Source organism: Necator americanus, chromosome III (genome assembly GCF_031761385.1).
Source record: "Necator americanus strain Aroian chromosome III, whole genome shotgun sequence".
Classification (NCBI taxonomy): Eukaryota; Metazoa; Nematoda; class Chromadorea; order Rhabditida; family Ancylostomatidae; genus Necator; species Necator americanus.
The window spans coordinates 19,758,730-19,779,098 of NC_087373.1; the positions used below are offsets into that span (position 1 = coordinate 19,758,730).

Sequence of the window (20,369 nt, forward strand, 5' to 3'; positions counted from 1 at the left end):
GATGTGTAGGCAGGGGTGGTGGTTATTTCATCGAGACCACATCGTTGAACGTCAAATTCATTTCGGAAGTTCGGTTTGACCAGTAGGAAATACGTCAGACTTAGTGAAGGCCTGACCAAGAATAAAGCTAACCAAACTTATGGGGAAGACGCGGAGTAGTAATTAAAAATCTCCTCAGGTCTTTTCTTGGTTTTGGTCGCCAGCAAAGAACAAATAACAAGTGCAGTAAATACCATTAGCATAGGCAGTAATAGCGACATGAGTGTTTCCCACTCAGGACGTCTAACCAGAGTTTGGATAATTAGAGGTCTCAATCTCATTGCCAATAACGTCTCGATCAAATAACATTTACCCCCCGGGTAATTAAAGACATCATTTAATGATATGTGAAATAGATTGATTTACCATAATCAACAATTTATTGAATGTTTCAATCTATTGATATCATTCACTCATTGATTCTGTTACTGAGATTTTAGATTTCTGATATAACTTGCAACAATATGAAATAGTAATGGATAATTGATGTTATTTATAAACAAACAAATAAATAACATAAAGTATTTAATAACTTATTCACATGTAATAGTTCACCAAAAAAGGAAAGAAAAGAAAGCATATTTTGCCGAGCCAAAACAAGAAAAATTCTTCCTTCTTCTGGGTTCTTGTAATTAACGTTACATTTCCATGAAACGTCCTGTTTCCATGATAGGTATTGTAAAGCAGAACTGTAGTATTACAGCTGACCCTATTAGAATTCCGAAGTTACTATACTAGTCGTTGATTTTGGGCGGATATAAGAAATGTTTTTGCAGAAATCATGAAGCTGCTTTCTTCTTCGATACTTAAATTCTGTGTCACTCGTGGTCATCGTATTATTCATTTGATGAAGGTTAGACATGTAAAATGTATTTTGTAGTAGTGTGCGAGGTGTGTGAGATATGCGTAAACGAAAAGTTTTATCCTTCTTACGAAAGGATATATTTGATTTAGCTGAAATGTTAAGCTTCCATCATGTACCACTTGAACCACGATTTGGAATCCTTCGATGCCGTGAACTGGATGGTGACGGGTGTTGCGCTTAGTGCTAACTGCAGCTTCTTCTGATTGAACTTGTTGTTTGCCCTGAAATAAGATACGTAAATTAGGTATTCCTCAACAACGGTTTACCGCTTCATAGTAGCGTGGAGATGACTCTGGGCGTCGAACTGCGATGCACAGCGGAGGTTCTTCCTTCGGCAGCGTCTACCAAGCTGAGAAGAAGTTCGACACATCCGACATTACAACTTCTCGGAATTGGAAGCCTAGCTAAGAGTAAACCACTGCTAAGATTCACCATCGTCTTGGCAAAATGTCACAAGGTGGCTGATCCACATAAGTTGGGCGACGACCTGTGGTGAAAGCTAAGCTTGCCGTGGCAGGGCTGCTTAGTTTGGAGAAAAGTCTTTTTGCCACTCCAGCATACACACTGCCTCAGTGCCCTGCCGTCTCAGACGTCGGACGGTACGGCGACCAGTGAGAGGCGATCAAATTTCAGGTTGCTCAGGACGTCATTGATTCTGGACCAAGGCGACACACGCACGACTCGCCATGAAGACTGTCTCAGACTGTGTACTTACAAAGCGAGAACAGTGTCCAGAGACGCAGAGCTGCATGCTCTTTTCGGAGCTGCAGAGCATATCAAATTTCACGTGATTGCTCTGAGACCAAGTACAGAAGGAGCGACGTATGACAGATGAATGACGGTACACTTGTCATTCGTGGAGAGAAGGTTCCGTCGCGAAATGTAGGCGGTGTTGGTTTTGTTGTGCACCCATCTGTCGTCCATCTTGTCGAATCTCACGAGATCCTGTCACCTCGTTTGGCCATTCTTCCCTCTGCGCCAAAAACCCATCAGTATCATCAACTGCTACTCACAAACATCAGCAGCTGATGAATCCGAATTGGACGTGTTTTACGAGGAGCTGGAGGAAGTGATCCGCAACGAGAAGTCGTTCTACAAATTCGTTGTCGGAGACTTCAACATAAAACTAGGAAAGGCCACAGAAGAGGAATACAGGATCGGAAGATTTGGACTAGGGGACTGGAATGAAAATGACAATCGTTTCGCTGGGCCATTGTCCGCCGCTCGCCTCTTTCATGGGAACTCTCTTTTCATGAAGAAAGATCATTGTCGGTGGACATGACAATCGTCGAAAGGCGCGACTCGTGCGGAGACCGACCACATGGTGTCTACTTGACATCTCAGTAGTACCATCCTTTCGTAGTGGTTCTGATCACCATGTCCTTCGTGCGAAAATACGACTTAGCCACGGTGGAAAAGAACATCTGCTATCGGCAACGAAGGAGAAAAGGTGTCGTCTACGACGATTGCGTGCTCAAGGACTCCTTGTCCCAAAGTGACTGGCATATGGGAGGAGGACCCAAACGTGAGCTACGAGATGCTGCTCAGAGGATTACGAGCCCGTGCCGAGCGTGTCTGGAAGCCGCGCACGACAAACTTGGATCGAATTTCGAAGACCACCAAGGAATTGTTGGAAAGAAGAAGAGCTTTGAGGCTTAATCCGAATGCATCGCACATTGAGCGGTTAGTAGCAAACACTAGCTGCAGAAAAGCGTTGCAGGAAGACTTTTGATATGCAGGCAGAAGAAGATTCTGAAAGCGGCACAAAGAAGAATGAGTCTAAAGAAGTGCCGCAGGGGTCTCCGCTAATATAATATTTCGTTAGTAGCGTTGCTGAGCGAAGACGGGACTCGCACGTCTTCTCGTCGTGAGATGGAAGTCATTACGGAAGTACGAGTCGCTATCAAGAGCATGAAACCTGGCACAGTCCCCGGAGCTGATTTTATATCAGCAGACTTTCTTCGGGCTGGTGGCCATCCGCTTCATGTAATCTTAGCAGCGCACATGACATCCTATCTTCAGAAAGAAAGGATCCCAGAACAGCGGAAGATCTCGCGAACCGTTCTTATCCATAAGATAGGTGACCGAGAGGAACTACCGTCCGATATGCTTGCTGAGCGTGTTATACAAAGTATTCACCAAGATCATCCTCACGCGCATATCTACGACGCTGGATGAAGCCCAGCCTCAGGAACAAGCTGGATTCCGTCAGGGGTTCAGCTGTGTGGACCACATCCAGACCGTGTCGAGGGTCATAGGCCTTTGCCGGGAATGCTGCCTGCCTATTGTTCTAACCTTTAACCGTCGACTATGAGAAAGCCTTCGACAGCGAAAACAAATGAAACGAATGCAATACTGTCAGCGCTAGTCGATCAAGGTGTGGACGCGTCGTATGTGAGGACATTAGCCAATTGTCACCACGAAGATACGGCTTTTCCACCGCTTCCTCATCATACCCATTGGTATGACAAGAAGATACTATATCGCCGAAGCTGTTTGCGGCTGCATTGCAATGGATAATAAAATCACTTTCCTGGGAAGAAAGGGGCATACGTGTTGATGGAAAATTTCTCTAGAACCTTCATTTCGCGGACGACATCGTTCTTTTTTCGACCAGTACCAATGAGCAGAAACGTTGCTCAACGAATTGAACGAAGCAGGGAAGAGAACAGGACTGCAAATAAACAGAAAGAAGACACAGTACATGAAGAACGCCTACTGCGAAGACGGAGGAGTACAACTTGAAGGCTCCCAAATCGTGGAAACCTCGTCATACGTATACCTCGGACGTTCTATGAACATGGAAAACGACTTGAAGGAAGAAGTGGATATAAGAATGAGAACAGCATTGGCAGCATTCGCACCCGTCAGTTACTTGCTACCCACAGAGCCGTTGAGAGATGTCTTCTGAAGTTTAACCGGCGCACTCAGCACCTCGCAGGTCTTCGCAGTTCCGACTTAACGGAGCTCTGACTTAAGAGGAATGTCAGCGGAATATATATCGAAAGCAAAACATGGGTGGGCCGGTCACGTCATAAGAAGAATCGACGATAGATGGACTAAAAGACGCCAGAGTGGATCCCAAGAGATGCTAAACACCCTCGAGGGAGACCGCCAACGAGATAGAGTGAAGTGTTCGCTACATGGATGGACCGGCTGAGAGCCCAGCTGGATAGATATTAGTGGCTCAAGGACCTCGTCAACGTCACCCACGAAAGTTGAGGACATCTTGGATGACAATAGCTTGGGAACGAAACGAGTGGAAGAGATGCTGGGGTCCGCACTTCCAGTGAAGACGGGTCATCTAAGTAACTATGTAAGTAAGTAATTAGATAACTAAAACCCATGTCGAGATCTTTTCGTGTGAGGTTGTGTGTTCATACGATCAACTGATAATTGCTGCATATGTGTTCTTTTCTTTCAAAGTTGCATATGTTTTCTTTCAAAGTTAGTTGATCCTCACGTGATTGTTGCTCCATTTGGAGAATAAAACACCAAAGACGATGTGATGGTATCGAGTCCAGAAAAGTCGAGTTCAGAAGCCTGAAAAATTACCTTTCTTATCACTATAGAAAATTAAAATGAGCCACTAATAAAAAAATGTGATGGTGTTTGTAGTGCAACCGGTAAGAGGTTCCTCTGTGGCTGCAGCATGATCGCTCGGAGGTTCTATTCGGTTCTAGTATCAAGCAAGCCTTTCATCCCTCCGCGGTCAATGAATTGGTGTCAGAGTTGTCTTGGAAGATAAAAACTCTGACTTCATTCAGTGGCTAGCCTCCCCCAAGTTATTCTAAAGGCTAGTTGAGCATTTGTAAACCTCCAACGGTTCTGAATTGAAGTGAACGTGGTGGCGCACCCCAAGCGGATTGATTAACGTCAGACACTCTTTTCACTTTGTAGAAAAATCTCTACGGTGGTTGAGTAGATACAAAAGTTTTCTATCCACGATATTCTCTTCAATGTGCTAAAAACGATCCCATTCAAAAGGATATTTAAATGGAAGTGTAGACAAAACTTGTATATGGTTTAAAAAGAATTTTTGTATAAGTCTTTTATTGACAGAAGGTCACTTTACCGAAATGATGTAGTTCTGTCGAAAAAACGAAGCTCACATTGTGCAATTCTGTTGTGAAAATTGCGGATACTGCTTGACGGGGGGAACTACGGGAACAATAAATCAAAAATATTTTACTCTGCCTTTCCATACAACAAATGAGGTTGGTGAATGAGCTCTTTCGCTCTTTTTCGGAGACGATTCAACACTAAGCAAAAAACCTTTATATAGAAAGTGATATGTCATTACTATGCTCGGATTTATTTCTTTAAGATGAGTTTCCGTTCTTCACACTTTCATGAACCCTACGCTACGGGATTTGCTTGCTGCCTGAGTTAGTGCCCGCATTATAACGATATAGAAGCACGTGTTGGAGAAGTTGGATATTTACAACTCGTAATTACGCCAATTTAGTTCAAAGTTTGTCTCTCTTCTTTTGAAGCGCCGTAAAACCGAAGAGCAATTCGAGGTAATAAAATAAAAGTAAATAAAATACATAATAAAATAAAATAAAAGTAAAAGTAAAAATAAATAAAAGTCTTTAGAATCACGTATTACTTCCCATATACAGTCCGAAAGTGGCCGGAGTTCGAAGGAGGAATTTCGGGCTTCACAAATTCAACTGAATTTGACTCCATTTAATGTGCAATATGATTCGTCAGTAAAACTTTCTACTTTGAATATTGACATGCTCTGTAAAAGCCACAGAAGTCGGGCTTTTCTGAAAACAGTAGGATTTCTCCCTCACTTTGGCTTTCGGAAGTCCTCTCATAGTTTACTGATCACAATGTCGCATCTTAGGGAGTTGACAAAAGAGTGCCATTTTGACAACTGCAAGCTCATCAAGAAAGGTGAGAAGACTTGGAAGAACAACAATGGGAAAATTTCCTCTAACAATCCCAAACATTACCTAGTTGAGATAAAGAGGGAATCCAGCTAAAAACGACTGTTACTTTAAGTGCTGCTTCCAAAATTTTGGCAGCGATCTTTTCGAGAGATATGCGCGGAGCTTACCACTTCATGGGGCGGTGCTAGCTAAAACATGTTCGAAACTTACGTCGACCTCGAACTTACGTTGTATCCGCTTGCACCATTACTCGAATACAATATCCACGTACAAGTGATACTGTTGTCCTGTGGAAGAACGTCAGTAGTGTTATAGTATCCGGGAGAAAAGAAAGGCTCACGAGTGTCTGGTTCGGTTGTTACTGTGATGCCCGCGCTGCTGCACGAACCTTAACGACACTTCTTTTTTGTACACTAAGACTTATATCCTCCTGGCTTCACGAATTCACTCCACTTGTGCATACAATTAAAACTTAAATGTTAGACTATATCTATGTTCAGTTGGTAGTTTGAATATGAGCAAAACAACAACATCATCACGTACCAGTTCCACACTGCTTATATCCATCCAAATTTCCAAGACAAGAATCGCAGTAGGGGTTGTTGAAGTTGTCCAGATTGCAGCTACCACTAGGACAAGTGAAATTGGAGCATGGTGATGGTGCTGTTGAAGGTGGGATTGTCGTCGTACTTGCTACAAACTGGGAACATTCACGTTTTAGAGCAAATTTTATTATTCAAACAACCCGGTGAGACTTACGTGCCGGCGTTGTTGGCGCAGCTGGAAAAACGTGCTATCGAATCAGAACAAGAGTGTTTCACAAAAACTATTGGACCCTTCATTCTTGGGGAACGTTCATCATTCGAGACAAGAGGAACGATACTTACGTCCAATGCATTTATAGTAGCACATCTGAGGGTTCAACGAAAGGAAAGAGATGTAGTCACTAGAAAATTTCAGCTTGATTTCGGCGGTGGTTAAGTTTCCACTGATCCCGTCAAGATCGGTTTGGTATCCAGCAAGAAGGCTGCAAAAAGTCAGATACACATCGATAGCGTGAGTGAAAAAGAAAAAGATGACAAGCACTACGTTGACTACTTTTTGGTTTCGTGGAACTCACTTCTGCGCTTCTTGTAATTCTGTACTTAAGTTGTTTATTTGTCCCTGAGCATACGTCGTCGATGAGCTCAGAGAATCGCTGTAGTTTTGAACTTGCTGAAATTCGAAATTTTCAGGCAATGAGTAGTACTCGAGTAAACACGCGAGGCCGTAAAAGGGTCAGCGTAAGCTCATAATCTCAAGGATGCTTAATCTCAATATCCTATCACTCGACAACCCGTACAGGAAGAGATGCCTTTACACCACGGGAAAGACCTGCAGCAAAAAACACTTCGTTTTTTCTGGCGTAGATCGAAAGCAGGAGTTTTTTAACTTTAACATGACGCGACAATACAGCTCAACTACGCTTTCTGAACGGTGCCTACGAAGAATCTTGTGGGTTGGAACGTGGCAAATAAAAAATTTTCTTTGGCATGTATTGAAATCTCGTCCTTTTCTTCTTTTTGAACGTTTTTCTCATCCTTCATGGTTTAAAAAAAGATACACAGTGAGTTTCAAGCAGTACAACTTTGCAATTTTGTAAAATGAGGTTTTGTTCATATTCTTGCGTTTGATTTGATGACTCAATTTCTTTTAGTTTTTTGCGATCCAGTTGAGCAAAATTACAAGTTTTGGATTTTTTCCAACTAGCCTTAGGGAGAACCAGGACACCTACAGACAAAAATTTGCAGTTGAGGGTTGCGTTGATGCTTGGCGAAAGATGGCGACAGATTTTTCAATCGTACTAGCGTAATCGCGTAACAAAGAGAAGTGCAGAACTCCAGATTTTTGGCTGCACAACAAAATACGGGTGACTCAAAACAAGGCCCAGTAACTAAGCTCTTACCTCATAGAATTTGTTTAACCTGAAATATATTATATGCGAGCACTTCCCGAACTGGAATCCTGTTTTCTTTTCTCCCATTGTTTCGTTTTCTCAAATATGAGCTGAGAGAGAGCTAAGAAAGCTGCTGAAACTTCCAACTTTTTTAGCTTTCGAAAAACGCATAGTCTCTAAGCACGGTAGTTCAATAATTTTACAGCGCAGACCTTCCATCGTAAAACGCACACTTGATTGGCGTTCTATGTTTTTTTTTGCCAATTTGCCAATATTTATTTCAACTTACCAAAATCTGCAGCAGTCTTGCACAGGTTCCCAATCAGGGTCGGTGTTTATCACTAAAATCATTTTCAGATGCTGCAGATTTACTCTTATCTCTCTTTGTTTTACTTGTCGTTCATTATTCTATTTCCATTCTTTCTTTCTAAGCAAGTGATTTCATTATCTATTGTAGTGAAGTCATTAAAACTTCGGTGACAAAGCGCCGGCTTGTACCCCATTTGCAGTGAGTAATTAGTACGAATAAGATCATTCCGGCGGAGAAGTTATATCATCCATAGAAACGAAGGGAGATATTCGTATATTAGTGAATTGAAACGGAGGCGAAATTTCGACACAATCAAATAAAGAGAACAGGAGAAGAAATAAAGCAAAGCAGAAGGTGGGAGTGAAGCCTCATCGGGATCCTTGTACGCAGCTCTTTCCTTCTCTCGGCCGGTTCTGTCTTTCGCTGACTATTACGATAAAGACTAGCGTTATGCACACATGTGCAAATTTCGTTTTTAACAAACCAGTAAGGTTGGCTTAATAATGTTTTTTCATTTGTTTACATGCGAGAACTTCCAGACATTTGCATCCACAAGACATCTACCAGGAATTGACATAATCCACCGTCAGACCGTTCATTATAGTAGGTATCAGAAGAAAGCGGACTGAGAAACATGCTGAATATGCCAAATAATAGTGCATTATACATTTTCCTTAGCGAGTGTGTCTCACGAAGGATTTAGCCATCCTGGAATAAGTGTTCGCTTGAAGTTGACGTCTTCAAACTTCGGAATCAGACACTCAGCTGGAACGGATTGTTTTGTATGTGTTCAGTTGCAAACAGTTGGGACGGAAGTGGGCAGGATCCTACCGAGAATGCAATACTCAGCGAAGAGTAACCCAACGTACTAAGGAGATGTTTTGAACATCATAAGAATCGCTTTCAAACTCTGCTTGATCCATCGCCATCACTGTTTGATTGTTATGGGGAGCTACAAGTATATACTGGCAGCTTCCTGACGAACATCTTCTAGTGAACTCTGAAGTCAGAACAAATACTTCAAAAGAACTCTACAATTACTCTGGCTTTAACTAATCGGATTTCTTACCGACGTAATTGACGTCAACAGGTGGTAATGTAGTCGTACCTGCTGTTGTCGTCGTTGGGGTTGTGGTCTGAACGAAAGTAACCTGTATAGGAGTACACTAAGACTATCTATTGCTAATGCTGACGGATACTGTGCTTTTGCTGCCCGCAGCGCTGCTAGCACTTGTGTCTGTGGTTGCCGTGGTACTTACTTGAATCTGTTCCACTGCTCGAGATTTTTTCTGACGTTGACGGTAGTGACGACGATGACGGCAGTGATGGCGCCATCGAGATCGTTGTTGACTGTGGTACTGATGATGATGAACCCTCACTAAAACAAGATGCTATTTCTCGATGCCACAGGCCATATTTCAACTACCTATAATAGCTATTCTGAGATTGAAAAGATCAAGAAAGAACAACCATAATTTCCTAATTTATTTTGTGAAATGTTGTGCATGCGCTGGTGGCCGCTGTTACCTTACATTTTTATGGATTAGATTGTTGTTCATTCCTGTAACTGAAAGACCATTTCATGCATTCATCCATTCATTAGGTCATTCGATTAACCGTTCTCTCGCTCATCTAACCTTCTGACACAGTATCTAGACAGAGTTCGACTGTCGGTAAATCTTGCCTTGGGTTTTCACTGAGGTTATCAAAGTACATATTCCAGTGTATTAGATCTCTTTACCTCTATCCGGGATCGAAATGAAAAGAACAAATTAAACTTATCTATACGAACATTCCGTCATCTGCAAAAAAACATCAGAGGAGGTAGAAAAAAGGAGTCAAAGAAGAGAAAGTCAAGGGTGTACATCAACGCCTAGTACACGATAGAGTGAAGCCATCGGGAACTGCCGCACTACTACTACCACTACTATCTACGCTATACATTTAGTAGGGTCAAAACGACATGAAGCGGTGGAACGTAGCGCTTGCGATCGTGTAAGGATCTTTGCTGCCGCCACCTATCTCTGCAGTTCGCCATGGTTCCACCTCGATTCCAACCGCTCTTTCCACCGCACCGCTTCGAGCGCAGCCCCTTACGCAACTGTCCATGCTTCATGTCGTCTTGATCCGACCTTATACGAATGCCTAAACTCTAACAGAACAGTTATTAGACATTGTTTGAGATTTTCAGTTTCAGTTCAAAATTCACTTCTGGAGCAAAAATCGAGATTTTATCAAGTTTTTCCGTTCCAGAAAAACGAGGCAGCGTTTTAGAAAATTACCAATATATTCGTTTAGAGGAACTTAGGAAGCCTCTACATACGGAATCTCTTCTTTTTAGGCCGTCTGATTCTCTCAAAAGTTAGACGGGAAGAATAGAAAAAAAAAGAAAATTTTGATTTTGTCCCATCTAAATTCCAAAAAAAAAAAACTAGGAGGTTGCAATAAACAGCAGAGTGACTGCTTTGTGGGGCAATTGGTCCCTGATTGGGTCGAAGGAAATGACTAGCTCTGGTTGCGCGAGACAAACTTCGCAACAGTCATCGCTATGACGGCAGCATAGATCTGGTCTGCGTTACCGTACGCTATTTTACTCTGACCTGTAGCTATAATTGGGGCAGAATCAAGCATGTGATGAGATTTCCCCAATTTCGTTTGGACAGTGTCAGTGTTCTGATAATGTGACAATGGGACCACCCAGGTTTAACACCGTGCTGAGCCAAATTTTTGCAATAGAGATAAAAACTTGAAACTATAACTAAAAGACGAAGAGTTGAATTATGAGCAGTTCCCAGCAGGTTAAAGATGGATTCATTGGAATTTAATGCCCCAACAAGCTCAAACTCTGTGCACATTGTTAGGCTTGGAAGATCGCCAATAGGTTCGTGATAAGAGAACCAAAAGAAATATTTCAGGTAGTTTTTTTAAGAGAAGAAGGTTGGCCCTCCAGGACAGCCACACCGCTGTTTATTGCTTCTAGTTTTTTTGGAGCTTAGATGGGGCAAAATTTAAATTTTCGACATTTTCGGATCCTTCTCATCTTTATTTTGAGATAATCAGACGGCCTAAAAAGAAAAAAACTCTGTATGTGGGGGCTTCATTAGTCCCTCTAAACGAATATATTGGTGATTTTCTAAAACGCTGTCTCGGTTTTCTGGAACGAAAAAGCTTGTCAAAATCCTGATTTCTCCTTCTTTGCCGAAAAGTGAATCTTGAAATGGAATTGAAAATCTTGAACAAAGTGTAACAACTCGGAACAACATAAGGGAATGCATATCCTCTTTCGAGACGTTATAGCCGAGGGTTTTCTCTAACAAAACCATTTCAGATATTTTCCAGGGCTTCGCCGACTTACCAAATTTTTGATGGGAAAAGAAGAAAATGTAATTTTTTTTTCCAAACTTTTCCATCTAAATTCCAAAAAAAAACTAGGAGGTTGACTATTTCCTAAGGCTATAAATCTTCTCTGGAAAACTATCTAAAATATTTCTTTTGGTCCTCTAATCACGAGATTATTCGCGATCTTCCAAACCTAACAGTGTGCACAAAATCCGAGCTTTCATTCATTAACAAAATCTGAGCTTTTGCTCATTAAGTTCCATTGAGTCCACTCTCAAACCGCCGATAACTACGCACAATCAAATTGTTCATCTTAAGAAGTAGTTTCACGACCCTAACTCTTTTGCAAAGATTCTACTAAGCAGGGTGTCGAACCCGGTCGCCCTATTGTCATATTGTCGGAACAACATGTAGGTTTTTTTCGTTTTGTTTTTTTTTTGTCTCTCCGCTATAATTCCATCTATCCACCTGATTCTTCTCTTTTTTTGCTGTATTATGTGTTTTAATCACTATTTAAGCATAATTCATATATTTTAGAATAAAAGTAGAACGGAATAAAAATGAAAATATTTCAATACCAACATTTCAACAATATTTCAGCAAATTTTGTTCTTCTACTAATTGGTGTTTTTTTCACTTTTGTCAGCAACCGAATTCATGCCTGCCTTTTGTGCTTCTGCTAATTTTCGACCTCGCTTTTTCAAAACATCGTAATTCCTAATATAACGATTTTTGAGCAGCGCAGAACTGCAACGTTGTAGAGGAGAGAAAAAGAAGGTGGGGAAGCAGAAGAAGAAGAAGAAGAAGGGGAAGGAAGAAGAAGGGGAAGAAAGAAGAAGAAGAAGGGGAAGAAAGAAGAAGACGAAGGAGAAGAAGAAGAAGAAGAAGAAGAAGAAGAAGAAGAAGAAGAAGGGGTCGTATTTGAGAGGATCGTGTCCCATCACCATGTCTGACCATGAACTGATGTGAGTACAATCTTTTATCTGATGTCAGACCTTTGATGGCCTAAGTAGTAGTAACCAGTAGGAGGCTGACTGAACCACCCTTAGTTAGACAATTCATCTTGAAGTGTCACAGCCCACAAATGTTTGGAGTGCACCTCAACATTTTCTGACGAAATCTGAAAGAAATGTTGTACGGCAGCGTCATTTCATACATTCGCGTAGGAAAGAGTGACGTCTAATGTCACTTATGCTGTGCAGAATCTTAGACATCACGTAAACCACCGTATGAACGGTTTGCTTGAGCGTTTTTACAAACGCATATAATTTTGAACACAGTCAAATGTTGCGAGGCATAAAGAAGTTGCTTAGGAAAACCGATCATGCCAGCTCCAAAAAAACTTCATTTTCCTTGCGATATTGTTGCTCGAATTCTTTTGCTGAATAGCCGAGTTAAGCTGTTAGTTCATCATCTTAGAAGTAATGGCGATTTATTGCAGCTTCCAGTTCTTTTGCTATGACAATCTTGCTTCCCGGTACGTCTGGTAAATAGTTTAGTGCTCCATCGATGGCAGCTCTTGAACCTCTTCAAGGCCCCTATCTGAAGTAGTTGTCAAGGTTGAGAGAAGTTCGCAACCTATCCACTACGGTGAGGACGGGACTCTGAATCAACAGTTGAGCTTGGTTCTGTAGTCCAAAATTTTGATCGCCATTATTTAATCTGCATAGTTGGCCAATAATTATCCCCTTTTTTCTGTTTGCCTAACCCTTCTGATTTTTACGTGTTCATAAATGAAAAGAAGTTTTAATTATTCTCGACTTTAGAGAATCCGACAATGCCGACTAATTCAAAATTTAGATCTAGAGTTTAGTCGAACTTTTTTAGTTGCTAAGAAACACCTTTTGCTTGTCGAGGTTCCAGTCAACCTCTATGCCATGCTTCTATATTTCGGAACAGAATTTTCGAAACATCTAAACTACTTTTTCAGGTATCAGTAAAACCTGGTGCCTCTAGAATCGATTATTTTCTTATCATTAAAATGAGGAATAAGTTGTGAGTGTTTTTTTTTAATTGGAATTCAGAAATCAGAAATTCAAATCAAATTGTATTAATTGCATTTTAGCCTGTTTTTTGATATCATCAAAATGGAAGGTCAAATTGACGAAACGAAAGATTTTGGACACCTTCAGTTTCTGCAATTTACGAAATATGAAGGAAACAAGGAGAAAATCAATGAAAAGCACAGAAAAATATTGCACGGAGAAAGTTGGACAGGGTGGGAAAAACAACAGTGGAAACTACAATGTTGGATAATCCCCGTTCTACTTTTAAAAAAAAATTAATAAAATAAATTCTCACTCAATCCGCAATAATTGTGCCGACCGGTGTGTGGTCGGTTCTTGAGGTCAAGTGCTTTGTAGAGTGAGAAAATTTATTTCGAATGATCTATAGACTTCGAATATAGCTCTTTTTTGTTTGCGTTCTTCACTTTGAATGGAAACGCTTTTGACCTATTCTTGAAGCCAAAACATTGGGCCCTACAAGCATCTCTTAGCAGCATAGAGCTCGCTTAATACTGACATGCTTAAAGGCAGCATACTACGAATCTGAGGTGGTGCGGATTTCAGGTGGAGTATTTGTACACGGGATAGTAGATTACGGAGAGGGGCATCTTCCTAATTGCCGTAAAAAACGGCCCGGAAGATGCGCGTGTGCCCAAGGCTTGCACGCTCGAATCGAACTCCTTGTGGAAAATAGTGCGCCGGAACTCTCGAAGCCGTGTCTTCCGGGCCGTTTTTTTTACGGCAATTAGGAAGAAATGGGCGGAATCACCCTTCTCTCAATAATCTACGATCCCGTATACGGATACTCCACCGGAAATCCGTACCACTCTAGATTCGTGGGGTAATGCCTTTAAACTAACTTAAGATGTCGACAGAGCAATAAAAAAGTGCAAGCATAGTCTTTCATAGGATAGCATAGTTACTTATGAATCTTTCAAAAATCATCAGGTTCCTTATATAAAAAGTCATACTAGTTTTACTCTGCCGTGTGTTCCCAATTAGTCAAACCTTTGGATCGTTCGTGTTCTTCAACTTAGGCATCACACCTCTCAAGGCTCTCGAACACTGTTTTTCTCATTTTTGTACCTAATCTAGGACGGAGTGGAGCACTCAGTGTTCCATCATGCTAAACTTTGTAAAACTTTCCCCACTTTTAAAATTCTATTGAACAGGCGAGAGTTGCTTCAGGAAGATCCTGCCAGGTAAGGGTAAAAACAGCACGTCCTCTGAAAGAGACACGCTTAACGCATCACGATTTTGTGGCGGTGTGGAACCAACAGAGAAAGCGGAGTTCGGACAGTAGATCAAGGAACACAGCGTGGTTCCGCTCATCTTTTCCTAATTGTCATAAAAACCGCTTCAGTTCCTACTAAGTACGTGAGAATGCGCGTCTACGTACACGTTCGGTTCCCCTTAGCAGCCCATTCGTTTGTATCAGTTGAATAGGCCGGTGAGGAGGCACAATTGATCTTCTACCGTTTCGCACATGAATGCTGCGCGTGTTCCGTATTTTAGAACTATTAGACAAGGATGATCGGAACCACGTTCGCTACCGCAATCTACAACGCGACCTCTGCGCTTTCGCTGTTGGCCTCGCACCACGCCAAAATCGCGATAAGCCGTTAAGAATGGATTTTACTGCCACATCTTAGTAATTATCAGTGGTAGTGATGATCATTGCTCTTTGTTCCAGTCAGTACGGCGATTTTGAAGTGATTGTTAGCATGTTTTGGAATACGTAGGTATATTAAAGATTAACTAATTTAGATGGGAAATGTAAAGATGGATATTTGCAATGTACATGATATGGATGTAAGAACGGAGATGAACTGCATTTCTGTAATTCGAAACGTCATTGAGGTCTCATTGAAGATATGGAGACAACGAAAAGAAGAAAAAACGCTAGTTGCAACATGTGATTCAAGAACGCATTTACAAGCACATGTGATAGAAAAACAACTGCCTTCACGGAGTGCAGTGGGAAGTCAGGAGACAGCAATGTAGGAAAATATGCTGTAGTAGTGTGGCATTTCTTCAAACGTAGGGTTACTGACATACATGTAGAGTAAACTGTTCAGTTCCTCACAGTTCATCTTGCGATAAATTTGCTAATTTACAGGCTCCAAATCGTTAGTTAGCCAGCTAGGTCTTTGAAACAAACAAAATCTCGTTGACAAAAGTTTTTTTGGAGCTTTACAACGAGATTTCATGGTTTGCAGGATCCAGAATGGTTCCACTCATCTCTCTTTAATCGTCGTGAAAAACGGCGTGAAAGACGCAGCTCCTTCCTATAAAATGCACACACGGTTACGCACGCGCCGCAACCAAGTGCGAGAGGTCCAAGATCAGTGATGTCTATTCACCAGCCTATTCAAGTGAAACCAATAGATAGGAGGCTGTAGGGACCGAAACGTGCACATAGAAGCCGATCTAACGTACCTCGTCGGAACTAAAGCGGTTCCTGTGACGTTTTTTTAGGACGATTAAGGAGGGGTGAGTGGAACCACAACCCATCTCTGGGTTTTCCCGTAGATTCTCCCATCACGTCAGATTCCTGGTATGCTCCCTTTAACAAGCCTGAATTGCTGTAGGAATTAGGGAATGACTAGCACAATGTATTTACAGTGTTTGTTGGCGTCTGTTTTGTAATTTCGCCAGACGTTTCATTCCCAGGACATTATTTAGGTTTGTCACTGTCATTCAATAATAGTTATGTCTCGCAGTAGTCATTAACGACTCTGACGAAGAGAAAAGGCCTTATAGGCATTTGTTTATTACTACTGCTTTTCTTAGACAGTTTTTCTCTATTTAGTAGATAGATTCTTTTTCAAAAACTGCAAGACTTACTCCAGGAACTAAAGACTTTGGGAACACCAATTGCCTCCGTTTACTCAACTAGGCAACTCGGTGCACCGTTAGGATTGACGGGGTGAATCCAATTACAAGCATAATCCCATTTATCTAACGTGGTATGAATTCCTGATGGCCAAGGACTTGACGGGATCACAGATTGTGGAAAAGGGTGGGATTCCGCTCATCTCTTCCTAATCGCCTAAAAACGACCCGGAAGATGCCGCTTCCGGGGCGCTGTTTTCCACGACGAGCTCTATTAGAGCGCCAGCCTTGTGCACGCGCCGCAACTTCCGGGCCGTTTTTTACGGTAGTTGGGAAGAAATGAGCGTGATCCCACCCGTTTCTACAATCTACCACCCCGTATATACTTTAGCCATCGGAAATCCATACCACGTCAGATTCGTGGGGTGTTGCCTTCAAATTGGGTCATTAGTGAAAACCAAGCACCTTTTGCTAATTACTCATAAGAATTTGAATAGAGAAGCTGTAAAAAGTTGCCTCGTAGGGGAAATTGAAGCCTCTGAATGGAAAGAAATGTATTCTAGAAGATTAATGTGTCACATTTCTTCTCTACAAAAAGACCAGAAAAGACATGAACTTTTTCTTCAAAAACCAAACAGAAATTATGACTAAGTAATATTGTAAAAGACTTAGTTCCCTCTAGTGGATGGATTTTGAATTACTACAATTTTCTAGGAGTAAATAGTAAAGACAAATTGGAAGAGCTTAAAAGAAACAATATGAAAAGTATTATTCATTGTGAGCATTCCCATTAATTTTCTACGAGTTCATTTGTTATGAATTTGCAGGTTGTATGTTAGAAAAGTGTTGGCTAGTCAATTAAACTACAAGGAAGTACAACAATAAAAACATACCAATGGATGCCTACTAGACAGGCAGTTAAGAAAAGACAAGCGACGCGCATATCGACCTCTCAGCGTGGTAATGCGCTTGATTAGAAGGCCGTTATCAGCCGAAACAAAATTGCGTATCTTGCAGGGATGCCTGTTCATGAAAAGTTCACTGCACTATGAAGAAATCGCAGCTTGAACAGGAGAATAACACAGGTGCATGGACGAAGTAAACGCTGTCTAGATGAGAGGCAGAGTCGCTGTGCCCATCTCACGTATCCAGCTTTACGTTTTCGCGGCGCCTACTGGACAATGCAGAACAAAATTTACACATCCAATCATTACTTTGACTAGGGTCTTAAATTTCAAGGATTCTTCTTTGCTCCATGTGGGCAGAGCTGGTCTTGGAATTCTCGAAAGATGAAGTACATGAACAATTGTCAAGTATTGGAAAGGATAGGATTTTAGATAGTTTATGTTTGCCCAACCCTACCATTTAAAATCAGATCACAGAACAGTCACTCTTCTCATATAGTACAACGGTTTCAGTTCATAACGTTTTTGTTCCTTGAAAATGGTCGCCGATGGATGAGTGTTGGGCCTTCTCTGTCTGTTGCGTTTAGGTTATGTTTTGCTGAAGCGCTGCGAAGCTTCCGGAGGTCTAACTCAAGGCAAAACTATCGATCCAGCGTTCGACCTTCGTTAGCACTGTAAATGAGCAAAATTGTGTGCAAACAGTAGAAAATGGTGTGAAAATGTTTTCAAAATGTGTTCTTTGTCATTCACAGCTGTTTTTCTTTCGTTTTGCAAAAATAATGGTTCCGGCGGGGATCAGACTTTGGCCCTTCTCCTTGTCACTGTAGAAGAGTAAAACTGCGTCTAGACAGAAGAAAATAGTGTGGAAATTGTTCTAAAACGTCTTCTCCTTAATTTCCAGCTGTTTTTTCCATTTTGCAAAAAATAATAATTCCAGCGGGGAACGAATTCTCGACCGTTCGTTCTCACTGTCAAAAAATAAGTTGTGTTGTCAGATACACGCTGAGAACTTAGTCATCTTTCCAACTTGTGCACATATGTGTGTGCTGACACGCTATTTTTATTTTACTTGCAACACTATACATTCGTATTCATTATAGTATTGTATATATATATATATATATATATATATATATATATATATAATATCCACCGCCACAGCGTATGATGAGAGATAAGATGTGGCGATGCGGAAAGAGCAAGTCCCTGTAGGCAATTCCTCCTGAGGCTCTCAATACTCTCCATAACCGCGTAGAGTAGCATCACCGCTTTTCTCTTTGCACGTTTAAATGCTCCAAAAGCGGGTAATGTGACCTCAAATCACTCTGAAAATTACCCATAAAGTCAATTAGGAACAGAAAAGTCGCCCTATATAACAAAATCCCAGCACATCGTACTTTGATATATCAGTTATCTCGTTCTTCTGCCATGGCGGCATCAGAAGCAGCCGTCCCGCGGTGTCCCGAGGTAGTCGAGCAATAATCACTTGGTGTCTGAGGCGCGCACACGCTACGCCATCTGTGAACTTTTTTTCGTGTCGAATGATCGAATAATCACACACAGCGGACAACTTAACACGACACTGGACAAACTTGCAGAATTGCATTATAAAGATTGCGGCTCACACTTGGCAAAAATTGTGCAAGCTCATTCTTTGCGCTTCATGGGTGCGGACCTCGTAATTACCACTCCGTTGTGCCGCGTCCCACTAGTAAGAGTTATTTTGATAGATTATTCATGAAGGACGAGGTTTTCGCTTAGATCGTGGAAAGCCCGAATTATAAAAGGCATTTGAGATGTGGAAGTTTGAGTAGATAAATATATAAAAGGATAACGTTTCTGGCGTTAATTAATCCTCTTAGGATGCACCTCCACGTTTACTTCAATTCAGAATCATTCGAGAATTACGAACGTGCTACTGTCCTGTACAATGACTTGCGGGGGCTAGCCGATGTGTCAAGTCGGAACCTCTAACCGCTACACTACACCCGTCCTAGATAAGTATATACTTGTTTGAAATCCGTGTGCAACCCCTTAGTTCACTCAGTGGTCCTGATAAAGTTGGATCAAAACGACCTGACGGTTAACATCCAGGTGACTCCATTGCTCCACCGAATTCTTTGGACGCTGCAGTTTACCTAGTCGTACCAAGTTCCAGTTCGTTTTGATCTAAACGTATTTGGGAAACACTAAGTTAGAACATTTCGTTCACTGGATACACTGTGAAACGTCTTGTCACATTGTTCATGAAGAGTGTGTTTTTCGAAATGTTAAGGAGCTCGATCACTGCAGTCTGCAGTAGTAATGTCTTACTTGTTTAACGTAATGAGCGGGCGTCTGAAATGATTCCCAGCATCTTCGGCGAGGTGCGTCATCCTCGAGCATAGCTTTGCCCGAGCTTCTTGATATTCAACAAGAGCTTGCACACAATCGATCTATTCGTCGCTATTCCACGTCCTGAGAAAACTACGCCTCGCCTGAACTGCTTTTTCACGACAAGTGTCCTAGGTTCTCTTTCACCTCAGTCCACAACTTCCGTTTTCGACCAGGTGGCCTCTAGCAGCTTGAACCCGACAAACAACTAAAAACACGTTTAAAAAGCCGGTTTGCTAGTCTCCTCAATGTATGAGGAAAAAAGCAAAGACGATTTTCTTTAGCCATTCTCGATGGCGGTGCAAGGTGTTGATACCTTCCTCGTGTCCGATACACCACATCTGCTTCCGCGTAAAGATCTTCATTGTGGCATACCCTAGGCCAAAAGTAGCCAAGCATCCGCCTATGCAGCTTCCTTCCCGCAGTGTAATGAATACTCTCCACCACTATAGACTCACGGTGCTACACTAGTCTCCGCTCTATACATCGTGCTGGGGCGAATTGCAAATTGCAGCTTGACTTCTTCGCTGATGGGGGCAATAATGCTGTTCACATTTCTAATTTTTGGAATTTCATCTTTGAAGTGTGTGAGCCACTGTTTTTATTTGTGATTTTGGCAATAGAAAAGTCGGATGTTTTTTTTTCGGATTCCGTTGATGCAAATAGTACACCAAATGGGTCATTTGGCAGAATGAAGCGTAAAATTTGGAATAGCAAGTTGTAAATGATGTTAATGACTGTTTTCACGAACTGCACCCTTCCGGTTAAATCCAGCCAGTGTAAGATTTCTTTGTTGAGAACTGAAGAAAAGTAAAATTTATTCTGCATAATCTCTAACATTGGGCAGAGGATACCTCATG

General features: G+C 41.6%; 1 protein-coding gene across 3 annotated transcripts; it reads right to left on the bottom strand.

Annotated features, from left to right (window-relative positions):
• Positions 1–1,001: 1,001 nt before the first annotated feature.
• RB195_010184 (uncharacterized protein) lies at positions 1,002–20,368 on the bottom strand (the record flags this gene model as incomplete). Of its 3 annotated transcripts, XM_064191063.1 has the most annotated exons (13): positions 1,002–1,125; positions 4,368–4,447; positions 6,033–6,193; positions 6,349–6,498; positions 6,565–6,585; positions 6,693–6,832; positions 6,926–7,020; positions 8,921–9,051; positions 9,121–9,187; positions 9,245–9,429; positions 17,125–17,134; positions 20,261–20,309; positions 20,364–20,368. In XM_064191063.1, 13 exons carry the CDS (start codon positions 20,366–20,368, stop codon positions 1,002–1,004), a joined length of 1,218 nt encoding a protein of 405 aa, XP_064048644.1. The 3 variants fall into 3 exon arrangements, with proteins under 3 accessions (XP_064048644.1, XP_064048645.1, XP_064048646.1); XM_064191061.1 differs by lacking the exons at positions 17,125–17,134; positions 20,261–20,309; positions 20,364–20,368 and adding an exon at positions 10,070–10,160; XM_064191062.1 differs by lacking the exons at positions 1,002–1,125; positions 4,368–4,447; positions 6,033–6,193; ... (7 more) ...; positions 17,125–17,134; positions 20,364–20,368 and having other exon boundaries at positions 20,059–20,349.
• Position 20,369: the final 1 nt, after the last annotated feature.